We start from the raw sequence: 24,810 nt of genomic DNA on the forward strand, positions 1-24,810 counted from the left end.
GAGAATAAGAAACTGTAACAATCTATCCTTAACGCCCTGTGCTTCACCGGAGCTACTTTATGTAACACATGCACGTATGTGACTTGACCCAGTCGGTCTAGTCTTTCTCAGATGCTTCAGTAGTTGGGTCATGCAGCTGATTATGATCTAAGGAATCCCAGTTTCCCATTATGCATGTAGCAATAGTTAATCATAACAGGAAGATGTTTGTGTTACGTGAAACCAGACTTTACCCTTGTGTTAACTTTTTCTTTTTTTTTTTTGCAGATATCTGTATGTTTCTGGACACCACAGCATTGTTACACCCATCAATCACGTATTGTGCTGTAGAAATACAGTATTTGGACCTTTTTGTCAGGTTCATCCAAAGTCTGGTGATGTCTTAGGAAGCAATTGTGGGAAATAAGTGTTAAATTGCAGATGCTTTCTGGATAATAGATGCAGAACTGTGCTGCCTATTAATAATGAATGCTTTTTATTAGATTTGGATGTGCCTTGCTTTTCCCCTTATTTATTCACAGCAGTGCCTCATTCCTGCCTAATCGCCACAGGCAGCGCTGGATCAATATGTTTTAATTGGTAATCTGTTAAGATACTAAACCATTAGTAATTAGTGCAAACAAAGTCTATCGACGTGTGTCGCCATCAATTTTTCTCCCGCTATCGCATCCGTCGGAGCCCTTGCAGGTGTTTTTGGGTCATGTGTGCATGTGCGTTTCATGCTTTGACAATGAGCTGGGTGTAAATAGCACAGGTGATTAATATCCGCTATGCTACAAAAGCACCGGCTGCAACGCATGCAAAAAAAAAAAAAAAAATTGGAGTCCTTCGCATTGATTTGCTTTTGCACCAAGATCAATGATCATACACTGTAATAAAAATAATGTACGACTCCGCTACATAACGAGTTGCTCATGAGCACGCGGCTGTGGCAGGATGTGTCGGGTGGTGGTGCAACCGGAGACGGCTTTGTAATTTACAGCGGATAGATGCCACATCACTTAAACCCTATAGAGTGCAGCTATGTGTTCTGCCTCGGGCTGCATCGCTCTCTACACCAGGTGTGGGTGGAGAGAGAGAGAGAGTCATGGGGGAAACATCTTCCCCTAGTGGTGACCACCATATATCTCCCTTTGTTCCCTTGGGCAAGTGTCTCCGCCCACAGTTGGATGGTTCAGTTCCGTAGCAGTTTTTTTAAAATCTTTCATTGGATTGGTGTCTGCCCTTAGTTTGATCAGAGAGGCGTGCTGTGTTTTAATGACCACTGGGATATGAAGCACAGCTGGAGTAGATCCTTGCTCTTGAACCGAGGCAGCGGGTCCATTACGTGCCTCCCTCTTTATTATTCAGCCGCTGGACTCGCATTGCACCACGCTGCAACTTTTCCGCGTCAAAAACAATTCCCCATAATAAAGCTCTGCGCCAATCGCGCGCCAGCGTCGCTCAATGACCGTCGCTCCCTCGCTTCTCATTGGCCCGCAGTTGAAAATAAGATTCCAGCTGTTCCCCCCCCCCCGCACGAGCCGGACCGACGGTTGCCGCAGCCAGTGCGGAGTGAGCTCCGAGTCCGGCCGCGCCGTGATTGGCGCAGAGCAGCCGCTCGCTGGGCGGAGAGCGAGAAGTTCGGGTCCCCCGTCCAGCTGTGTGAGCTTGGCCGATGGACGGACGCGACGGACAACAGTGTGGAGGAGACGGGCGTGAGAGCAGGAGCGCAACAATGGGGGGGCGATGCTTGTGATGTGTAGAAGAAAATCAGTTTCTGCACAGCGACGGGACGAGCCGCAGCATCTCCGTGGATCTTTGACACAGTGATGCAGGATACGCGCTAAAAGAACCGCCTGTGGATGCAACAAAAAGTACGGGATTCCCGGTTTGAAGGACGGGAACGCGTGGTTTCTCCGTTTTTCCGAGGGGTCGACCGGTTGAGGACGGAGGGGTCGTTAAGAAGTTTCTGCGCGGCGTTGAGATTTTAATAGGGTCCAAAGTAGATGAAAGCTCGCTGCTGCGCTTGGGTTCATCACCGAGGATGGTAATGAAGAGTTGCTGAGGCCCGCGGGGAGGCTCGCTGGACGGAACCGACGGGCGCCCGGGCGCAGCGCGTCCGTCGAGACGCACCCGCGCAGAAGCGCACCACCTGGAGACTGCGCGGACCGCCAGACGCGCCGATTCCACGAGACCCGCTCCTCTTTTTTTTTTTTTTTTTTTTAATTCCTCCCCCTTCTCCTTTATCTCTCCCCTCCTCGTCTCACCAACAGGACCCGTCTCTTCAGGCTGCTGTGGACTTTATAGCCACGACCAAAACTGATCATGCGATGACTGCGCGCGCCTTGGGCACATCTACCGAGTCCATTGCAGGTAATGAATCCGACGGAGAGCGGCTCCCACGCGCGTTGAGACGCGCGACGGCCGTAAATCACGTCAACGTTAATGCGTTTCGGAAGACGAATAATGCGGTTAAAGTTTGGGTAGGAAGGAAAACAGCGGCAGCCTCTTGCTGAGAGATGTGGGCTTCGTTTTTGATGAAGCGGAATGCGAGCGCCTCTTGAATATCTTTTTGCAGACTCGTAAGTTATAATGTCATAAATAAATAAATTACTTGAAATACATTTTGAATGGGATGTAGGCGTATTCTCCTAAAATGATGCATCAAATATCACTTTTTTTTCCTCATGGGCGTTTAGTATTTACGCTCGTGCGCAGATACCGTATGTTGCTTATGCAAAGTTGTAAACAGTTCCATGTTAATGCCCGACGGAGCTTCGTTACTGTGTCTAATCTCGCGCTCCCGACCGCCCATTGCCCGCAGGAGGCGAATGATGGCCGAGGGTGGGGGAAGTCTCTCCGAGGTCCCCGACCCCAGGGGCTCGGAGGGTCGCTCGTCTCTGCCGAGGACTTTCATCCGGCTCAACGACCTGTCCGGGGCCGGAGCCGCGGCGGGGGGCGGCGAGCTGGCGGTGGAACCGGCGCCCCCCGCGCCCGACTGCATCTCCACGGGCGGCGAGGACGCGTCCACGAGCGGCGAGGAAAACCTGCCGTACCCCACCCTGGCTCCCGTGGTCTTCTTCTACCTGAAGCAAACCACGCGGCCCCGGAGCTGGTGCCTCAAAATGGTCTGCAACCCATATCCTTTTGACTTATGACATAGGGATCATCTGCGCATGCGCACTGGTTCGCACCTGCAGCAGGTAAGGCAGTTTGGCTTCGCTGCTATTGGCTTCGGATGCTCGGTGGAGATATTGAAATGATGGTAATAAGTGAGTTATCAGGTGTGTGTGTGTGTGTGTGTGTGTGTGTGTGTGTGTGTGTGTGTGTGTGTGTGTGTGTGTGTGTGTGTGTGTGTGTGTGTGTGTGTGTGTGTGTGGGGCCCCACTCGCTCGGAGGCGCCGCCCCTCCCTCTTCACACTCTGATTCCTCTGAGCCGGTGTTTTCTCTCGCTTGATCGTTCCCAACCGCAAATTGTGAAAATCCATTGACCTCACGCGAGCGAGCCGACAGTGAGATTATAATTAGTTTATTGATACGCACCCGCGGGCGGCTGTTTATGGAGCCGGCGTCTGTGCCCCGGGTGAACGGCGGCGGCGCCGGTGGAGTCGCAGAGCCTTATTGGATCGTTCCTGTTATCGATCCGGGAGCGCACACACCTGGACCGACGCTGTTCTCCGGACTCAAAGGAGCCGCGAGAGCGACGGGAAAGGGTCGTTACGCACTCGCCGTGTTCGACTGCCAGACGTGCACCAGCACACGTGTGGGTTCTGGTACCGGGTGTGAGCAGGGCTGCTTCCTGGGTTTCTGTGTGACCGTGGTTTGAATGACGTCTCCTCATCTGCTCGTCCTCCTTCCTCTCCCCGTCTTTATTTTGTCTCGGTCTCCTAGCGATTATAACTGATTACCATGTCTGTAAATGTCAAATCTTTAAAGGTCTCACAAATAGACTTTATTTTAGCAGCGGGGGCACGTGAGTCCCCCCGCGGCTGCTCAGGCGGAGCGGAGGCGACGTCCAAGCCATTGGTTCTGAAGACTTCTTGCTTTGTGTGTTTGGGTGAAGTCAACTTTTCTGGGGTCATTTCTAGTCTAGTGTCCGTATTGTGTCGTTCTAGCAGCAAATGCACAGTTGTCCTGTGTTGGCAGGTGTGTCATGTTATTCTACTGGGTCTTTTATATGAGACTTGCACAACTGTTACATTACAAATATTTCTGATTTCCAAAATGGAAAGACAATGTTAATTACTTTTCCATGTCTGATCATATCTACTGGGAGCTCGTGTTGTTCCTGCCAACGTCTCTATTTGATGTGAGTGGCTCTGGTTGTTGTTCATGCTAGTTGGCCCATCACCCACAGATGTAGTGTGGACTGTGTCGCACACATTTGGCATAGATTGGTCCAGTGGTGACGTCACTGTAATGTGGACCTACTGTAGCAGCCCCGATTTAGAAAAAAGGTCACGGCTCGTGCAATGCGGTGCGACGCTGCCGCGATCGATCCGCCTCCGCGCTCCGCGGGGGGTCCGCGGGCGTCTTCGCTAATGTTTCCCGCTCCTCCCGTCTCGGCCCTGCGGCCTTTTCGCCGCCGCGTCGCGCCCGTCTCCCTCCGTCTCCGCTCGCTGGTCGGAGGAAGAATCCCGTCTCGCTGTCTCCTGCTATAAATACCCGCTCGGCCGACGCCACCGCGCCTCCGATGCGCAGGCTGCAGGAAAGCCCGACTGATCTCGGGGCCAGGATCCATTCTAAACAGGCATGTCCTCGCTTTCGCCAGCAGCCATTTTAAACAGTCTGAAGTGATTAGGACCCCTGAATACTTGCTGAGGTATTTAGGGTCTAATTGAAGACCCCCGGGGTGGAGGCGCGGAGTGATGTTTTGCCCAGCACACTGCCTGTGTAAAATTCCCTTTGCTAGTTTAGCAAATTTAGCTAATGATTTCTGCAGAATCCGTGTACGACGAGCAGCAGGAGTGAGTAAGGTTGTGTAAGCAGCATTGCCCACACACACACACACACACACACACACACACACACACACACACACACACACACACTCACTTCCCCAGGACTCCCGTAGGTGTCTCCTCTCTGGCAGGGAGCTGGAGGTGGTGCCAAGACAAAGGAGGAGGAGGGGAGGTTGGGATGCGATCCAGCGGTCGCTATCCTTTACTCACGCTGATTTAAGCAGAGGATTACACGGCCCAGAGCAGCGAGGGAGTCCACCTGGCCACGCTAGGTGTTCGTCATCGCATTGAAATAGCCTCAAAGCGCTCGGCGAAAATATGCCACCGATGTGTGTCTCGTTCTGCTTCGCATTCGTGTCTCCGTCAAATACTGGAAGCTGAAGCGAGCGCGGCCTTAATCGGCGTAAAATGCCTCCCGACCTCCTCGTCGCCCGGTCTCCATTCAACCCTCGCCCTCCTCCTCTGCGCCTTCTCTCCGCCGAACCCCGCTTTCTCCCTCTCCCCCGCGTTAAGAGCTTTGGTTGAAGAGAGGGGGGAAAAAAAGTAGAAGAAGAAGCAGAAAGAAATAGAAGAGGGCTCGCGGGGAAGGAGGGGGGAGAGGGGGGAGTAAAAAGTGAGACTCAGCTGGAGAGCCGAGCGGGATTTCAGCGAGCACTTTTTAAGAGGTGAGGTTGAAGTTGGCTCTTATCCACTGATGGCTGCACCTTTTTTTATATTTCCTCCCCATCCCACCGTCCCATCCTCCTTCTTCTGAGTTCCTGTGAAAATCCCCCACATCAACGTCTGCCAGTTTGATCGCCATTGTTAATTCTGTCAGAACCTCCTTCGTGCTGTAAGTGTTGGAGAGACAGAGTGTCTCTGCATTTCTGATATTCTCTATATGCTCATGACTGAGTCTGCAGGTGTGAAGTCGGGGGGTGGGGAGGAGGCTTTTGGGGGCGATGGATGGTGCTCTGTCCTCCATAACATACATCTTTACTGTGTGTGTGTGTTTTAAAGTCAATGAATATCTGCTGTACAGTCGCTCAGCATCTGCTCCCAGGCGCCAAGGTTATTTGGAGGAAGTAGAGGATCTTTTAGCATAACGTGCTGAACTTAATCCAAACACTGATTCACTGACAACAGCGATAAATCAATTTCCTGGCAAAGACAAACTCCTCACACACGCCAGCGGACGCGTGCGGAATTCAGCGACGTAGCGGGAGTCGACGCGAAAGGGCCAATTATCGATGAATACAGTACCAGCTCTGACGATTGGAGGGGGGGGGGGCACTAGAGGCGGCAGGAGGAGGAACCTGCCCTTTGGGATTTGGGCAGATTAAAGCTGATAAAAGGCAACGTGTGTCATCCGATCACCTTAAACGCCTTCTGATGATGAATCCAGCCACTTACGCTGTAGTGTCTGTGGGCTCCGTCTGGCAGATATGCGTTAGTAGAGGCCCAGCTAAGCCCAGTGTGTCAGGGGCAAAACACACACTCCACTGTCAGACTGTGTGTGTGTGTGTTTGTCTCCAGGCGGCAAATTTGTTGTCTAGCGGCTGATTTTCATTATTTGTAGAGGCAAAACGATTACTGCCGCTAACACCTGCCAGGTACAGTAATCACTTGTATCTCAGCAGCTTGCTGCGCATGTGGAAACAACCTAAAAAAAGGTTCTGCCAGTGTCAGCTGCAGTTCAGGACCAGAACCTCTGGCCTGGTCAGACCGTTTGGGCAGATACCCCCCCCCCCCCCACACACACACACAGCGTTGATAAGTTGACCATGTCTGACAGAAGCACTTTCAGTGGGGCGCGTGGGACCCAGGCGGCGCTGACATGCACCAGACCCGGCCTTATCTCAGCAGAACCACACTCAGACTCACCCGCCTGTTGAGGCCCAGCGCTGTCAATAATTCATACACATATATATGTAGAGAGATCCATCTTTCTCGTCACCCTCAGGACCTCTCTCTCTCTCTCTCTCTCTCTCTCTCTCTACCTCCACCTCCTTCCCCTCTGCCTCTTTCTCAATCACTCTTTGTCAAGTCATCAGGGGACTAATCAGGTTTTTCCCGCGGCACGACCGGGGAAGAGTGAAAGAAGAGAGATATCTTATTATAGATAACAAACGAGGGATATAAATACCTCAGGGGCGAATTATATAAGGATATGGGTGTTGGCCTCTCTGTGCGTTTTGTGTGCGACATCCACTGCACGTGCGGCCTCCACATACGAACACATCTTCTATAAAACTCTGCTATTAATACACACGCGATTTAATGCAGCACGGCAGCCATTCACTCGGTTTGTAGACAGACCGTAGCGTGTGCCCACAGCCTTGTTGCCCTGTTGGGCATAACATGCTTTGTGTCATGGCTACAGAGTGGAAGCTAATGAACTTTACCAGCGCTGTCCGACCAGCGGAGGCCGCGTGCGCGCGTGCGTGCGTGCGTGCGTGCGTGTTTACAGTCATTATGGACTTTTGTTGTGTCTCGTCCTCCCCGTGGTGTGTGTAATTAAGAAATGGCTTCCAGAAGACGGGAGGTGCTAAGCTGTGAGACATGGCTACGTATCGATGAGCGTTTGCGTTGTGACGAAGTTGTCTATTCTCATACGTCAGCGTGCCAAAGTATCTTAAGGTGACTTTTGTTGCTTTGTTTGTTGTTCCTATTTCTTTTTTGCAAAGTTCACTGCACAAGAACTCCATTAATGGATTATGCCCCACAACTAAGCTAGTGGATGAAAGTAAAGGTTACCATGTGTGTACCCGTTAGAAGTATTTGGCACATCGAGGTTCTGATGTTGTGAGCTGCTCATTTATGGAGAAGTGACTTTGTGCGTGTTGTGTCTGTACTCGCTTCGCGGTAATTGCTTCATTCCAGCCTCCTTTTAATCCAGGAGGGGGGACACGCGCGCCGTCGGCCTCGCTCTCCTCCGGGTTCGGCCTAAATCACTGTGACATTTACAGTTTCGCAGCCATTAGAGCCTAATGTCCCGGGGGGCGACTGTGCGACAGCGGCTGCTCCGGAGTCGGATCGAGCCTCCGCGTGCAGCTACAGCAGGAGCTACACCTGCGTTGGGAGGATGGAGTCCCACGAGCCCAGGGCTTAGTCGGGTAGAAAGGCGATTACAAGGTCGGCTGAAACAGGTGCAATGTGTTGGGCCGACGAATAGAAAACCCACAGCACCATAAGCGTCTGTTTGGTAGAAACTAGTAGGGAAGTAATTCCAACAGCAACCTAGAATCTAACAGAGATGTGAGTCCGTGAAGTGATGAAAAAGCACCCTGTAGCAAAGCCAAAAGCTCCAGTGCACTACCTGCATCCCACACAGAGACAAATGAGACCTTGATGCCGGTAGTTCAACTCCCTGCCCCCCCCGTTCCCTCATTTCCATCTAAGTGTGTGTGCTGTTGCACACCGTCCTGTAAGATCTGGTCCTCATTTGTCTCCATATTACCATAGGCTAACAAAACATAGCTTGGCCTGAAATACAAGCACGGGGGGGCGGCCTGCAGATGTAGACTGGAAGGGAAACCCTGTGTGTGTGTGTGTGTGTGTGTGTGTGTGTGTGTGTGTGTGTGTGTGTGTGTGTGTGTGTGTGTGTGTGTGTGTGTGTGTGTGTGTGTGTGTGTGTGTGTGTGTGTGTGTGTGTGTGTGTGTGTGTGTGTCTCAGCCTATGTATTGTACTTTTATGATACACACACACACAGGGTGTGGAGAGGGTTCTTGGTGTTGCTCGCGAGCGTGTTTCTGTGCAGGCGTTCTCGCTACAAACCCACTTTCAGACTTCCCTGCCCTTCTCCTCCTCTTTCTTCTTTCGCTGGCTCCTTGTAGCGTCGTCTTTCAAGGAACTATAGAGAGACGGTAAAAGAGAGAGAGCGAGCGGTCTGCTTCTAATTTACCGTGCTCCTGAGCTGCCTTGCTCCTGGGTCCTAACTCCCACCCACACGTTGAAGAAATGAAAGTTAAAGTCGTGAATGAAGCCGATAACCAGATGTTCGCAGCAGCTTGGTGATGCTAGTGTTAAACAGCTTAACATACAAACTGAAAGTAAACCCAAAATGTGACCATTACCAGAGGTGTATTCAGCTATTGGCTTTAAACACAGCTAATGTCACATAGTCCAGCGGTGATGGAAGCATGACGCTGCGGGGCTGTTTCAGAGGAAGGACAACCTGCAGTAGGCGCCTATGGTTCTTATACCTCCTGTTGTGTATTTGAGGCATAAGTTGCTCTTACGCCTCGATTTGTGAGTCAGACCCGTCTGAGTCAAAGCTGCTGGTAAATGCTCCACGTTTTCCTTGAAGTGCCTTGGGTTTGATTAGGTTCATGAATAGCTTTGGGCTAATGTGCGCGTCCAAGTGTTCCTGGACCAGTTACAGGTCAAACGAACGCATGCGCTGGCTGAATACGCTGAGTCGGCATCACTCACGGCAGCACGGGAGGTTCTGCAGTGAGACACACAGTAAAGGGTCGTTGGCAACGTATAGTCAACTGTACGAGCACCGATACGTGTATATTCCCCACTCTTGTTAGTGAAGCATTAATAATTCTGAGACTTGACAAGAGCGACTACAGAGAGGAGTTCTGCTGCAGTGAGCGGAGAGAGTGGAGCTGATCATGGCTCATGTAACTGGAGGATCGCGGGTGTCCGGTCGCTTGTGATGGATGGGTTTGGGTCACTGGAGCAGCTCATTGATCATCTCAGAGGATGCTCCTCGGAGTTTATCTCCCAGCTTTCACTCAAGGCCTCTCGCTTTCGCGCCGAGCGCTAATGACAGCGTTGAGCACAAGCAGCCAGCGTGGGTGCACGTTTGCATTATTGAGGACTCCGGCTCCTCCAATGCAACTGGACATGTCCTTTTTGTTCCTACGGTTTCATCTATGACAAAGCGATCCCTTCCATTTTAGCTCAGTGCCCTGCTGCTCACACCCAGAGACTGCTAGCTTAGCGCGCTAGAAGCCGTTTGAAGGCATCGCGTGATGGGCGGGTAGTGCTTTTCCGGGCAGAGGCTGCTGGTTTGTCAGCCGGGTGTCTCGTGGCGGTGACAGGAAGCCGTAGGTGCGCTGTTTCTGATTCACATCCCCCTCGACAGAATCGGGCTACGCGTCCGTCGCGTGCATTTATGCTAAGCTGTGCAAACTGTCGCAGCTGCACCTTCAAACCTAAAGAGCAGATCTTTAGTCACTGATACATTCAAATTACCGCATGAATCAGCACATCAGAATTTTTTTATAATGCAGAAATTAGTTAGGGAATAGAGGGAGGACACTGTTTGACCACCAGGTCAGGAGGCGAGGCTAGAAAATAAATGAAACATGTCCTGAGCAGATAGAGCGCTTTATTTTGAAAAACAACGCACACTGGTGTTTCGTTGACTTCTGTCAACCTTCAGCTTTGTCGTTTCTACCTTTATTCCATCCTTCTGATATTCACTCCAGCCCATTGTTCATCTTCCTTCTCCTCGTTCTCAGGAGCCTTCTTCCATTTTCAGAATATGGCACCTTCCCTCCTCAGCTAGGGTTGCTATGGTGATGTGAGTTTTTTATATACCGGGAGCGTCTTGCAGGTCTTTCTCTCCCTTTTTCTAGCTGATTTTTCCTTTGTTTCCCCTCTGGCTGCTTTCCTGAGTGCATGTGGCCATTGTTTTGCCTCTGGGCTGAGGTTTTATCCACTGTTCACTGGATGGAACAGTAATAGGTATTTTACTATGGAGTATAAATACCTCACATCCTTTTTTTACCTCTTCATTTACCTTCCACTCTCCATCCTCTCACCTGTTCCCACTTTTGCCCCACTTTCTCTGTGTCCAGCTCTTCACTTCCTTCCTCCCACATCACACGAGTTATAGGAGGAGAAACGGGAGGATGAAATTGAAGAGAGTGTTGGGGAGAACAGGGAAGCCCTGTCTGCGGAGCTGAGTCATAGAAGATGAGATTAAAATGGAACTCACTTAGTCCCTTTGGGGAGATTTTCCTGCCGGCAGTAGTGAAATTAATTTTACGGCTTTTAAGCGTCAAGCGGAAGTAACAATCACAAAATGTATAGTTTTAAATGTAAAATGTTTGGGATTTGTATATAAATAATTATTTATCATTTGTGTGGTTGATATTGTACATGATACACACATGACAACAGTGTATGAAGGGTTTTTATCCTGTGTTTATTCAAAGCTTTATTACTGGCTTTTATTGACTATTAATGAAGCGAACAAATCATGAAATGAAGTTTTCTAAGATTTAAATAATGAAATGTTAATGTCAGTGTTGCAAATAGGCTAATTATGTCAATCAACAGCCACTGATTATGGAGAATATGCAGAGTAACATAGAGGTGCATTCAGCCCTTCATTTACGTCCTCCTGTTGTTTGACCACCGATCAGCGTCTGTAATGGTTCATGGTGACGTAGTAATGAGGTAGAGCAGGTGTCAGTGGAGCCCAATGACCCCAGTGACTCTATTATCTCTCTAACGCTGCTGTCGGCCGCAACCTGGCTGATGTTCGGACCCGTTCCTACCGTGTTTGTGTGTTTGCCAAGCTCATCCGTGCTTCCGCCCATGTCGATCCCGCCAAAATAAGATCTGCCAAGTGCACGGTTAGGCCGTTTAAATTTGAATTTGCAATCTTTTCACATGCTATTTAATAATTTTTTATCATTTGACCTGACAACGCATGGCCTCTGTTGCTCCATATTAACGCTGCAGGTCAGTGTGCAGTGATGTGGATGTAGTCCCACCTTGTCTATTTACACAAGGCACAGATTACAAAATGTGTGTGAGTAATGGACGACATTTAACCTTTGAAATACGTTTTTTTGTGTGTGTGTGTGAGGGATTTGGGATCTGAATTAGTGATTATGCTCATTATTCGCTTTGGCTGCTTCCACCTCCCACATGTGAAAGCACGCACGCGGCCGTCACCGCAGCAACAGACGCGGCCGCATCTGTTCTGGCCCAAGTGGCGCTCCCTGAGCCACAAACGCAGGGAACGGAGACTGGTTTCCCTGTCGGCTTTGGTTTTGCCCCGAGGTTGAGAAAAGCCAAAGATTAGCAACGGGGCCGACGCAGTCACATTTTCTGATGATGAAGTAGGATGTGAGAAGAAAGGGCTGTGATTTTGCGTGCGTAGATTTCCACATACACTGTAATTATTCCCCTCAACTTGCCTCCTTTGGGTCAGAGCAGCTAAACGACGGTTCAAATGATGATAGAAAATGCAGTACTGTGTTTGAGTAAATGTACACACTGACCTTCCATGTGGTACAAAGTCATCGCCAACATCATTTAATACTGTAATAAACACTTGTACACTTGTATTTAGTAGAAGACTAAGATTAGGGGATGATAGAAAAACATAGAAGCAGAAGTAAAAGCTAAGAGGAGCTGGAGATCGTTGCTGCTGGTCGCTCACCAGCTCCGTGTAAAACAATAAAAGCCGATTCGTGTCTACATTCCTGAGCTGGCTGTAAAACCTGCTCACTGGCCCCGCCGCAGTCTCTCCCCACACAGGCCTCTGCGTCGCTCTCTCCTCGCTTTACAGACGTACAAACAAACGCACACAATCTGATCAAGTCGTAGCCCTGACATCACCTCCGAGCCGGCGCATTCCTCTGATAAAGTGTGTGTGTGTGTGTGTGTGTGTGTGTGTGTGTGTGTGCGCGTGTGTGTGTGTGTGCGTGTGTGTGTGTGTGTGTGTGTGTGTGTGTGTGCGTGTGCGCTTAGCAGAGGCACACACTCCCCGTCAGCCCGAAGACCCCGCTGCGATATGTGAAAGTTGGGAACGAAAGATCATGGTCCAAAATAAGAGACGTTAAGCGGTTTCTGGCCGCGGCGCAAGAATAACAAGTCATTTCGGTGTTTCCTCGGCCGGAGGGCAGAACAAAGCGGAGGGGATCTAATCAGGCCCACTTCAGCTTCATTCACGGTCTGGACCGTCCCGTTTAACATTCCTCGCCTCTCTAGCATGAGAGTCCCATCACGATGTTGGCGCGGCTGCATCATCTGACGCAAACAGCTGTTGAAGTTGTTTCTGCGATGGTCCGAACCTTAAATCCAACAGGTTTGTTGCTTCTATGTTGCTACTACTGGACTGAAAACTACTGTTTCTCCTCCTTCAGCTGAAACACTCAGATTATGTTATCAGGAGATTTTATATCGAATGATGCAACAAAGAATTTATCATCATGTAATCTGGAGAAACGTTGTGTTAAAATGATGTAATCTGAAGGAAATATTTATTCATACACACAATCTGGAGGAGATTTGAATGTGGCCCGGGTTTTAGTTTGAGGGGCAGGTTAGCAATGATGCAACTTGAAGGCTGGTTTCCTTTAAAGGGAAAGACTCCGATGTCGGGTTCAGTTTATTATTCATGGCGAGGACGTTGGGTCTGATGAACGTCGTGTTTGGCTCAGGAGCCTTTTCACGCCAAAGAAAGTGTGTCAAGTGTCTCCACAAAGGCTCGAATGACACGTCTGCACTGGAACCTGAGGGTGAAGTAATATTAGGTCAATGCGGTATCAACCGCACCCCCCCAACACCAACTCCACCACTTCCCCCTTTTTCATCCACGCCTCCAATCTCCTCCTCTCCTCCGGCTCCGCTGTTGGACTCGCTCGGCTCTCTTATTTTGTACACAGCGCATGCCGTTTGTCACCTCACCTGATTATTTTCTCATATTCGCTCCCTCACACTCGCTCTCATCTAATTATACCGCCGTTATCTGGCCAATAGATTCCTCCCAAACCTCCCACTCTCCCCCTTTCCTTTCTACCTCCATTGACTGGGTTTCATGAGAACTGCTGGGAGGCGGTGGTGGTGGAGGGGTGGGGGGGCATCTTGAGTTATAGTTTGTTTTGAAGTGCTGCTATGGATAGAGATAGAGGCTGAAAGAATGGGGCACTGGGAGAATGAGAGGAGAGAAGCACGAAAATTGCTGTTGATCAGTTCAGTTTTTGTCAGAATTTCACTACATTAATCGCAGCCTTCTCTATCTGCGAAGTGCAGAAGTCCGATCACTAAAGCGCTCGTCTCTCACCACTGTTCCCTCACTCGCTTCGGTACGTTTTTATCGACACATCCACCCGCTTCGCGTCGCCTAATTAATACGAGCGTCCAAGCGTTTGGAATCCGAACTTGTGGAGCCGTTACCGGCGAGCGACGAGTCGTCCAAGAACAAAAATCTGGCTTCGCTGTGGTTGCGTTTTGTAATTTTCCCAATTTTTCCGCTTAAGACAATACGGTTTGAACTCAGAGTCATAAAAAACATTTCCAGCTATGTTCTTTCTCTATTAATTAAGTCAGCGTGTTTCTCTCTCTGAGCACTGTACACGTTCTTCTCACTTTAACCTTTGTTTATGGTGATTTTCCTCCCAGTGCAAGGTAGCGTAAGTCAAATAAAAACGGGACGCGGTTCTTTTTCCTCCACTTGGCCTTTCTTTTTTTTTTTGATTGGCTCAGTCGTCATTGCCTCCTGGCCTTAACCCCTTCTCCTCTCCCATACTCCCTCCCTCTTGGGCCTTCGGCTGGTATGTGACCCCTCTCCACCACCTCTCTCTCTCTCTCTCTCTCTTTTTTTTCCTTCATTTTCAGAGGCCGCATTGTGTTGATGCGCGGCATCTTCCATGATCAAACAGAACTTCTGAGTCCAGTCGCATTCACATCCCCATAAGCGGGTTAATTGAATCATAGCTTCTCCCTTTCATCTCCTGATCCTCCCCGTCTCTTTTCCGTTCCCCGTCTGGCTACTTGGCCTCGCCGCTCCGCCGTTCGTTGGAGAATGTGCATTTCGGCGCCCCTGTCCCCTTCACATGCATCTTCCAGCTCCATCCTTTCCTCCATTCGCTGTATTCGGTGTGTCAGCTGAGTAAACACAGCCAGTTTATCTCGTTCTGACGTCAGAGGCCCATCCCACAGCTTCTCCCATCTGCCCCCTGGGGGTCAGAGGTCATTATTTCTGGTTTCCCCCAGGAGACCTCTGAGAAGAGACTTGAGTTATGGCCCATCGGGAGCATCCCACGCAAAGGCAAAGCAGACAGTCCTTGACTAAATCCACTGCACTAAGGTGCCAGAAGAAGCCCTATTGTGCTCCGCCACATCAAACCGCGCAGCACCGCTTCAGCCCGAATACGAAAAACGGGGCCCGAGCGCTTGAGCTGCTGACACAGAAATCCGTGATCCGAAGCGACTCGCCGCGCGAGGTGAGCGCTTCCTTTTGATCGGCGCCGTCGCGTGCGGGGACACATTTCGGGGGGGCTTTGATTTATAACCTGGCAGCCTCTGCATATAGAAAGAAGATGTTCTGGTTCAGTGGAAGTGTCGCTCCGTGGACCGTTTTCTCCCTTAAATTGTCTCATCTGTGCTCCGGTCGCCGCTGAGGGAGATGTAGTCTGTGTTTACGGCCCGTCCAAACACGCGCTTGTTGCCACAGAAGTGGGTTGTGTGTCATTATAAAGCATTTAAGGGATTATTTTCTAGTGATGCAGACTCGAACTACGCTCACAAACGCTGGAAGCTCAGGGGCAGAAATCTTGGTGACGGCTGTTGGTGGGTGTTGCTGGAAGACTGGGTGGGCTGGTGGATTTTCTGATGGGATGGAAGTGAGGTCAGGTGTTTAAAGGAACTCTTGGCTTCTTCTCCTCTGGACCCGGGCTGCTGTTGTGAAGGTGCGTGTGTTTTGTTATGTGTCTCCATGGCTGCTCCGTGGCTTTATCTCCCTCTAATCACAACAGCCTCCACTTTAGGAGCCCGTTATCTGAGCGGGGACGCGTCTGTCCGTGCGTCGCAGTGTGTGCGACGGCTGAAGTGGGGCAGTCGTGGGGCCCTAATCGGAGGCCGGCGTTCTCTAATGGCTCCACAACAAACACACACTGCTTTTGCAGCCCGTGTCGGACCCGCTCAGGAACAGACACAACGCTGGAGTCTAAAAATGTGGAAAAACGGGACCTGGAGTCCTCTCAGCGTTGTGTAACGCGTGTAAAGAGCGGCTCGGAGGTTGAAGAAGGCTCAGTCACCACGCTGATTGTGAGCCTCAGTCAAAAGAATCGCACGGCGCGAGACAAACAAGCTCATTGAACAGTTCATTAAACACAACCATCAGCAGCTTAATTAATAAATATGAAAATAAATGTTAGTTTGATCGACATACAAAAAAACAGAACACTAGAAAAAACACCAAAACACTAGATGGTCCTTGAAGCGAATCCAGGCTGGAGCAACAACACAACTGTTGTCGCCGGGACGCACACCGTCGTCCCCGTCCGCCGTCTGCTCGCTGTGGGAATGTTTGCGCCGAGTGTCGTGTGCTGTGTTGATGTTGTGATTATAGAGGGTGTTTAAGGTTGCGGGTGACTCATCCCGCACACACACACACACACACACACACACACACACACACACACACACACACGGACAAACACACACGGACAAACACACACGGACACACACACACACACACACGGACACACACACACACACACACACACACACACACACACACACACGGACAAACACACACACACACACACACGGACAAACACACACACACACACGGACACACACCGCGGTAATCTAGACGAAGAGCGTCTCCACCTCCTTTTAAGCTCTGTGTTTCACTGCTCTGAACGTCTTTATACAGCGCGAACGCTCAAATTCTAAATGTTCCTCTGGGAGTAAAAATAACATTAACGGCGAAGAGTCAAATGAATTGAAATTATTATGAGCGCCGGTCTTAAAGCGGTGCTGTGGATGATCTCCGCGCCGCGTGTGCGTTTCATTAGAGCTAAATTCACGACTTGCTGAAGGGAATGGAAGTCATGCAGCGACCCCCCCCCCCTCTCTTGTTGCGGGTGTTAAATTATTTGTATCCAGTGATCATGTAAAATTCCAGGTTCAAGTAAAACACCAGCGACTCAGTAATAATTGAAGGCAACAGAGAATCGATCATTTTCTGCTCAATCCAATGATCCAGATTTGTTTGTTTATTCGATCCAAATAGGACAAGTGTGTGTCGGGTCCCCCCCCCCCCCCGGCTCCTGGTTCTACCCACATCACCATGGGGACCGTTTGGACTGACCTATCGATACCAGCACTTTAGGACTCTGCTCACATTACACACATTTATTGTTGCTATAACAATAAGTCAGCTCTGCTTTATGCTCCGTCGTCTGTTTGAACTCCCACCAGCCACGGCCCATTCTGCTTCATTGTCATGTAGTAGATCTGAGCTGGCAACGAGGGGCCGTGCATCGCGACGGACTCCCAACCAGCGGCAGCGTCCCGGGGGAGAGATTCCTCCTGCTGTGCTTCACGGTCCCTCTCTCTTTGGTTCATCCTCTCTCCCTCTCTCTCTCCGTCCGACTTCACTAGGCTGATTTGTGTTGTTCTGTCCCGCTATCTGTTGCTTTTCTCAGGGGCTCACGTGGCTCCGAGGATGGTGTGTGTGTGTGTGTGTGTGTGTGTGTGTGTGTGTGTGTGTGTGTGTGTGTGTGTGTGTGTGTGTGTGTGTGTGTGTGTGCATTAAACGCTTCTGGTGGAGGAGCTGTAGTTTCTCGCTCACGCTGTCACTCTTCAGCCCTGAGAGGGCCCGGAGCCATACACCCCCCCCCCCCCCCCCCCCGGCGGCCATTTTAGAGCCTCCTCTCCTCGCGGTGGCATTGTGGTGTCGTCCCAGTTGATTAACATGTAGCCGGTAGCTGCGGCGGCGTCTCCCCGCTCTGTGGAAGCCTCTGTGCAAAGACAAGACACAAAATTGGGTAATATATGACTTTGGAGACCTGCGATTGGTTAGAACGCGGGACTTTACTGCTTGTTGTAAATAAAGCGCATGTGGCTTTAATTTGAGAGGCGTTTTTTTTGTTTCAGGGCTGGAGCACAGACACAGCAGCAGTTTTTCACTTGCATTTATTATAATTTGCTCTTAAGCCTTTTCACTCCATCAGGATTTTTTATTTAGCTGTATTTTATTTTGAAATCGCCGCTGTTGTCTTTGTTTGACGACAGAGATGCCAAGGATTTTGACTCCAATTCTAGTCATGAGTGGAAAAAAAACACAACTAAGAATTAATTTTTCAAGTGATGACTTCGCTTACGGACGCAGGACGAGCGCGTGACGGGAGCCGCGCTACTGCCCCTGCGTTCATGTAAAGACCGCAGGGACGCGGCTTAGAGGAAAAACACCGCGTTCGCGGCGCGTGATGCCAGGCCACAAACACTTCACACAAAACAAAGTCCTCAACTTGTACAGCAGCTGTCGTGAGAAAGACGAGCAAATGGCTCAAAGCGCACACTCACGCGGCATCAGCTGCGCAGTGTGATCACTTCACCAACTTCAACGGAGGAAACTGCATCAACCACCACTGCAGAGGATATTAGCACGAATTAGATCTTATGGCTGGAAATTAGTGGCAGAATGTTTCTTTTAACTGAGATGGAAGAAACTGAACAACACTGGGTGAGGCTGAGATGCTGATCACTGGTGCATTTTGGGGGTTTTAAAGCCATTGATTGCACATTATCATGATAATTGTCATGCATCTGGCAACAGCTTGTGCAAAATCAAAGCACCTCAGTCACACAGTTGGACGTGAAGCAGGTTGAAAGCACAGAACGCAGGTCGCACACGCGCGCAAACACCTTCTTCCTTGAATTATTCATTTGTGCCTCTCGACCTGAAGAAGAAAGTTCTGTTTACTCGACACCTGATCAGCCACAGCCAATGAATTATCGGTGGATGAAACTGTCACTAAATAATTCAATGATGCCGAATTCAATGTTGACACAACTGAAGGATTTACACTTTCCACCTGTTCTGTTCATCTGTCACTGAATAGACTTCATCCAAACATTGGATCCAAGTACATTCAACCCCTATAACAGTAAAAACTACCTCATGACATGTCACATGATACAGTTGCAGAAATAAATGCAGCAGTTAAAACCCAAGTGTGTGTTAAAGATTACATAAATACAGTCAATACTGTTTTGTTCCTACCTGTTCTGACCTCAGACCAGTTTCTTTGTTGTTTCCCTTCTCTTTTCATCTGCGTCTCCATCCTCGCTCGTCTTCAGGTTCTCCTTTCTCTGTTTCCCCCCTGATTCCTCTGCATCCCTCTGACCCCAATGTTACACTAACCAATGTACAGCTACACTGTTTTTCAGTCACTATGAGGAACTACGGAACGTAATGACCTCATGTCTCAGGCATAGTTTGCTTTGACTTTGAGATTCACTGGGCAAAAGTAAAGATGTGCATTATTCTCCAGCAGGAAGCAGCTGCATTCATGACATCCCAGCGTTGCTCCCCTTTAAAAGCAAAAAGCAAGGTATCATATGGCCTCGTCGGGTGGGTGGCGGCAATAAAAGGCGCCAGCGGTGTGGTGCGCTTGTTTGAATTTGTTAGTCGACAGGGTTGAAGGGGAAGTGGAATGAATAAACAGCTGTTGTTTGTTCTTACAGTAAAGGCTGAGGTGTCAGACTAAGCCACGGGCTGCCAAGCGTTGGGTTTTTTACTGTTTAATTCCTTTTTTTTGTTTTAGGCAGAAAAACCACTGAACCGTGTCTCTCTTACACACACACACACACACACACACACACACACACACACACACACATCCCGAGGTTCTCCAGCTCTTCACATTGCAGCGCGTATATGACGCTCATGATTTTTAATGGCTCTAATTGGCTGCAGCTCATCGCTCTGGAGTGGGCTTTAATCTTTTGCGTGTCGAGGTCTTGGCTTCGTCGCTGAACCAAAACAAGTGAACGAGCACTCGTCTTTATTTAACTCGTCCTTGTTCGCCCGCCTCCTCTCTACAGTCTGACAGAGGCCATTTTGGTAAAATGAAGCGTGAGAAATGCAGCTACTGCGTGTTGATATTGGCAGGAGTGGAAATAGTACCTGCTCGTATGATTAGTCTTTTCTGTGCCTTTTTATCTCACTGACGGGCATTTTAGCAGAAATATTCACAGCAGGTGTTGAAGCAGCTTTCACAGGTTGACATGGAGAATTGAGAAGTGTTTTCCAGTTGTAGAAGAAATTCAATCTAGTTCATCCCATAAAGCTTTGATTTGCCCACTTTACTATAGATTGCTTTTAAATGAGAAGAGGCCCTTAAAGATAAGACGAGATAAAACAAGGACAACTTCCCTCAAGGCTATTATTGTTATCTGTGCATAACTCAGATACTAGGACTATTTCATAGTCCTTCTCATCTTATCTAGAGTTTAGTTTAAACTATGATCCTCAAGGGATCCAGTTTACTACAGTCATTATGTACCTCTGTAATATAACGTTTTACTGATGCATTTTTCCTGCTTTCCTTGTTCAAGCGTCCATCTGCTTGGTTTCCTGTGTGTGGTTGTGGGATGTGCATGTGTGAGTGTGAGAAGCAGGTGCGGCTGTGGAGGTGAGACCATTAGCATGTTGACGCCGTGTCGGAGCTGTCCACCTATTGAAGACTTACTGTAACTCTTCCTGGCAAACTCCAGAGCATAGAAATACAAAAGGCCCCTTTTGTTACATTTAACTTCAGAATAAAGGCTTATCAAGTAATTTTTTTCACTTTTGCAGCAACTTTTACACTGATTCATTTTCAATAATGGGAAACTGTTTACTGATAGATATGTGAAGAGTGTGGTTTGCATTGGTATTCAGGTGTTTGACCACAGGGAAAAAGGAACAAATAATATATTCAAATGTCTGGTGGGGAAACATGAACATATCTGCATAATGGGAAGGTTGGATGCTGTATACAGCTTAACATATGCACACAAGGAAGCAACAACATGGAGGAAAAGCCTCATGTTCCAGTGGACTTTTATGGAAATGACACCGGTTGGAACGCGGCGCCTCAGCGCGTTATTTCAGCTCTGAACGAGCATTATTCAACGTGAAGGGAACCGTTTTCGAGGCTGCTCCTCCTGGAAACTACTCTGTTCTCTCCTAATTTCTCCCCCCCTCAAAAAGCTGGTTCCTGTCGGCTTTACGCCAGATTTGTGTGTGAAAAAGGTGGAACCGGTGCGCGGAGAAAAGAGAGTTAGCTTGACTAAATGTCAATATCGCTTCTGCTTCCAAGGAAGAGCTGCCAGCTGTAATTTCTCCCTCAACCTCTTGATGCTTCAGCGTCGCCTTCGTACTGTGTATTACTGACTTCATGCATTCACCTTATTATTCCCTGCTGGTTTGTACATCAGCCTCCCAGAGGGCAGCTCTCACTGCTCAAGGCTTCCTTTTCCACAGCTCAGAGGGCAAAGTGATTCTCATTTCAGCCTTGGCTTGGCTTTTATTTTGTCTGATCTATTGCTCATATGCTACATTTAAAACTCCTCCAGACATAAGGATCCTACATCTAAGGGCTCCCTTTCTTGTTCTTTGGAAGGAGTAAATACTTTAATATGACCAAGTCTTGATGTCTGCGCATGAAATAAGCCCAGGATTAAACTGCTGACCCCACAAGTCGTAGCCACAAGCAGTAGAATGAACACTGGGACTCTCTCTTAGGGATATTGGACAAAACATAACAACAAAAATAACTTTGGGACTTCCTCGACTGCCACCACAGGATTTAAGAGAGCTTGTAGTCAGTTGCAGTCAGGTGCTCATCCTCATCATCATTATCATCATCATCATCACCTTGATTGATCATATGCAGGTGTAGCACATATGCATGAGCATGAGTCTGCCCGTTCTTGATTGGCCCAAATTAAGCCAAGACGTGATTCATAAAGGAGCATAATTGAACAGAATGGGATAAAACTGTTTAAATCCAGGTGTAAGAAGCTTTCAGGGATTTATCCAAGAGGATCCAGGGAATTTGCTGCCAGGAGGGGTCTAAATGCTGTACTGTACCGTACGCTTGACTGATTTCATTGTTGCAGCTAGACACTGGAGGCTCAGTAGAGAAGAGAAAGCTCTGTAGCAGAAGTCAAGGGATGGAGATGAACCACAATAACCTTTAGTCCAAAAGAGCAGTCCTATCAACAAATTCAAAACTTCCTGATGAAGAATTCAGTTTACAGTTTCACAAATGTGCTATTTCGGGTCCCTGTTTACAGGCAACAGACAACTGTCACTGATACAGAAGAGAACTTGGGCATCGTCTCCCTCTGATCTTAAACATAGATCTAGGTTTTTTTGGTTTATTACTTCCTGTAACTTGTAAAGACTGCAGCGCGCAGTAAACCCCAAAACACCAGAGTCAAACCCATGAGGTTTCCAAGACACAACATTAATAAAATTCCGCTAATATTAAATCTGTGGGAAGTGTTGACATAAAATATATTTAGCTTCCGATGTCACGAAATTTGGACGAAGCAGCGCCGAGGACGGAGAAGTCTCGGCTCCTTGTTTTGGTCGTCTGTTGCTGTTTATCTGGAGCGGAGTCGTGCGAGCGCTTGCGCGATCTATACTGTACAGTGCGTCCATTCCCTCCCGTATTAGTAGAAATGTGTGTTTGTGTTGGACGGGACTGCTGTTTCTGTGGAGGCAGCGCGAGGCGGTGGTCACTGGTTTCAGCGTCACAGCTCAGGGAGAAACGAGTGAAGACGGACGCGGCACTAGACCAGAGCGTCCACCGGGTCGCGGTCCAGTCTGACTCATTCCTACTTCCTGCTCTGCGTCTGTGGTTTGGGTTCGGGTTTGCACGAGCTCCAAGTTGTCTCCTATTGATATTTCATGTGCGACTTCTCATGCGCTCTCGCTTTGCGGCCTAATCGTGCGATTGTCATACTTTCCATCATTTTTTTTTCACAGTGTTATGGTTGTGATCGTATGACGGGATCCCTGCGCGGTGCCAGGTCTGTGGCTGCAGCTTAAAACCGTGTGTGTGTGTGTGTGTGTGTGTCAGCATCAATGTGTTTATTCCTGCACTCTGATTACTCATATTTGTGGCTTTGTGGATGATCTCAGCATTGCGTGCTTTGTGGGCTTCTGTTGATGTTGAGGTGTGTGTGTGTGTGTGTGTGTGTGTGTGTGTGTGTGTGTGTGTGTGTGTGTGTATGTGTGTGTGTGTGCATTAGGCAGGTTTGGGGGCCAGCGTGTTGTGGTGTATTGTGGCCCTACTCCAAAACCCTGTGGCTGTTGAACTTTTATGGAGAGTCAAACGCTGCACACACACACACACACACACACACACACACACACACACACACACACCAGCAGCCTTCATTAGCGGTGCCACCAGTAGCCAAGCCTCCAGCCTGACACTTCAAAGCGCTCTCTCTCTGTTCCCCCTCTACTCTGCTTGTTCTTTCATTTTCGGGGCTTGTCTTTTTTTTGTGTGTGTGTGTGTGTCTGTCCCTCTGTAGCTTTCGTCATAACTCCCCTCTTCCTTCCACCGTCTCCCAACTTATTTTCCTTTATCGTGACATTTTATCCGCTCATATTTTACTCCGTTTGATCTATTCAATATTTTCTTTTCCATCTCAGTCTCTTAAGAATTACCCTCCTCATTATCAAATATGACTTGCTACTGTATATTATAATCTGCATCATTTAATCTCACTGCTGAATTACACTTTTTCTTCCCAATGAATGAATTTCACTGACATTAACCATGTCCTCATGCTTGTTTCATGACATCAGCCCTGTACAGTAACTGCACATGCAGCTTCAGATAGGCCACGTTAAAGCCCTCAGGTCCATCTCTCTGTCTTTGAGGACCCAGTGGGGTATCTGAGCGCTACTTGGCTTCACACCAGCTCCCTGATCGTCGCCGGTCCTCGCTTGCATTGTTCTCGCCGACGTCCGGCCTCTCGCGGGACCTGCTGCCGCCGCTGCTGCTGCTGCTGCCTGGAATCCTCCGAGTGGTATTCCACCGAAGGGAAGTCTCGCTCGGTGCGCGTGACCCACTGCAGGGATTATCCGTGTCATGATTCACAGTCCGTGAGGTATTTCTGTGTTTGATTCACGCGGCGATGAATCACTGACGTGCATGATAACAAGCCTGGTGAGAAGGAGTAAAAAAAAAAGATATAGAGATGCATCATCTATACAGCTCAGCTGTTCTCCTTTAAAGACCCAAAGTAGATCTGAGATCGAAGCTTTTCCTCAGTCTTTGTTAGCCAGTCGCCATGTGGTCTCCAGCTGTGTGTATTTACTCACAGCATCTCCGAGACCAGTGGAAAAACCCTCCATCTGGCTTTGACTCGGGGAGACCCCAACGTGAGCGCGTGTAGGTGTATCAGGGGGGCAACCCTGCGACACGCTGCCACTGTGTTCTCATCGCGGGAAGCGTCGCTCGCTTCCTTTAGTTTGTCTCTCCCACAAACCTGCAGGTATTAATAGTTTTAGTGTTAATTGTGCAGAATATTTCTTCCGAAGCATGCGGACGTGATGAGGAGGGAGGAGGGGGGAGGGCTCCCAATTAGCTCAACTTTGAAACGTTGGCCACCTCTGCCTGTTTTTGCTAGAACCTTCCCCCGCTTGCAGAGCGTGTGTGTGTGTGTGTGTGTGTGTGTGTGTGTGTGTGTGTGTGTGTGTGTGTGTGTGTGAGCATGAGGGTCTGGCACTAAGACGGCCAATTAAAACCAATGCCGGCAGCAGAGGACCAATGGGAGCGAGGCGCCGATGCACTTCCCCACCGTCGACGTGGTAACGCAAACCAGATGCAGCCGGGCAGCGTGGACCGCGCGTGTTTTTTTTTGTTTGTTTTTTTTTTTTAGCAAATGCCTTTTTGCTGATGCACACTTTCACGCTTTTTATCCTTTTTGGAGGAGGAGAACGCGGAGCTTGCAGTTTTAGTTAGGTGCGAAGCGAGGACGGCGCCGGACGAGCGCACAATGGGCGCGATGGGAGGGAGAGAGCGAGCGGTTCTGCCATGAAACTCACACTGAGCTCGGTTCTGGCTTCATGCAGATGCTGTCAAAGTGCATCTTCCTGCTTTCATC

General features: G+C 49.1%; 1 protein-coding gene across 14 annotated transcripts in view; it reads left to right on the plus strand.

Annotated features, from left to right (window-relative positions):
* Nucleotides 1–1,535: 1,535 nt before the first annotated feature.
* Nucleotides 1,536–24,810, plus strand: part of cacna1g (calcium channel, voltage-dependent, T type, alpha 1G subunit) — a 115,149-nt gene continuing 91,874 nt past the window's right edge. For 7 of the 14 annotated variants that reach the window (XM_055504298.1, XM_055504299.1, XM_055504296.1 and 4 more), the window contains exons 1-2: nucleotides 2,426–2,564; nucleotides 2,807–3,120. In XM_055504298.1, the coding sequence (XP_055360273.1) occupies nucleotides 2,530–2,564; nucleotides 2,807–3,120 (349 nt within the window). In that variant the 5' untranslated portion in view covers nucleotides 2,426–2,529. Of the gene's footprint in view, nucleotides 2,356–2,417; nucleotides 2,565–2,806; nucleotides 3,121–24,810 lie in introns of those variants that run through there. The other 7 variants (XM_055504304.1, XM_055504306.1, XM_055504301.1 and 4 more) reach the window with 3 other exon arrangements.

This window comes from Betta splendens, chromosome 19 (assembly GCF_900634795.4).
Source record: "Betta splendens chromosome 19, fBetSpl5.4, whole genome shotgun sequence".
Lineage (NCBI taxonomy): Eukaryota > Metazoa > Chordata > Actinopteri > Anabantiformes > Osphronemidae > Betta > Betta splendens.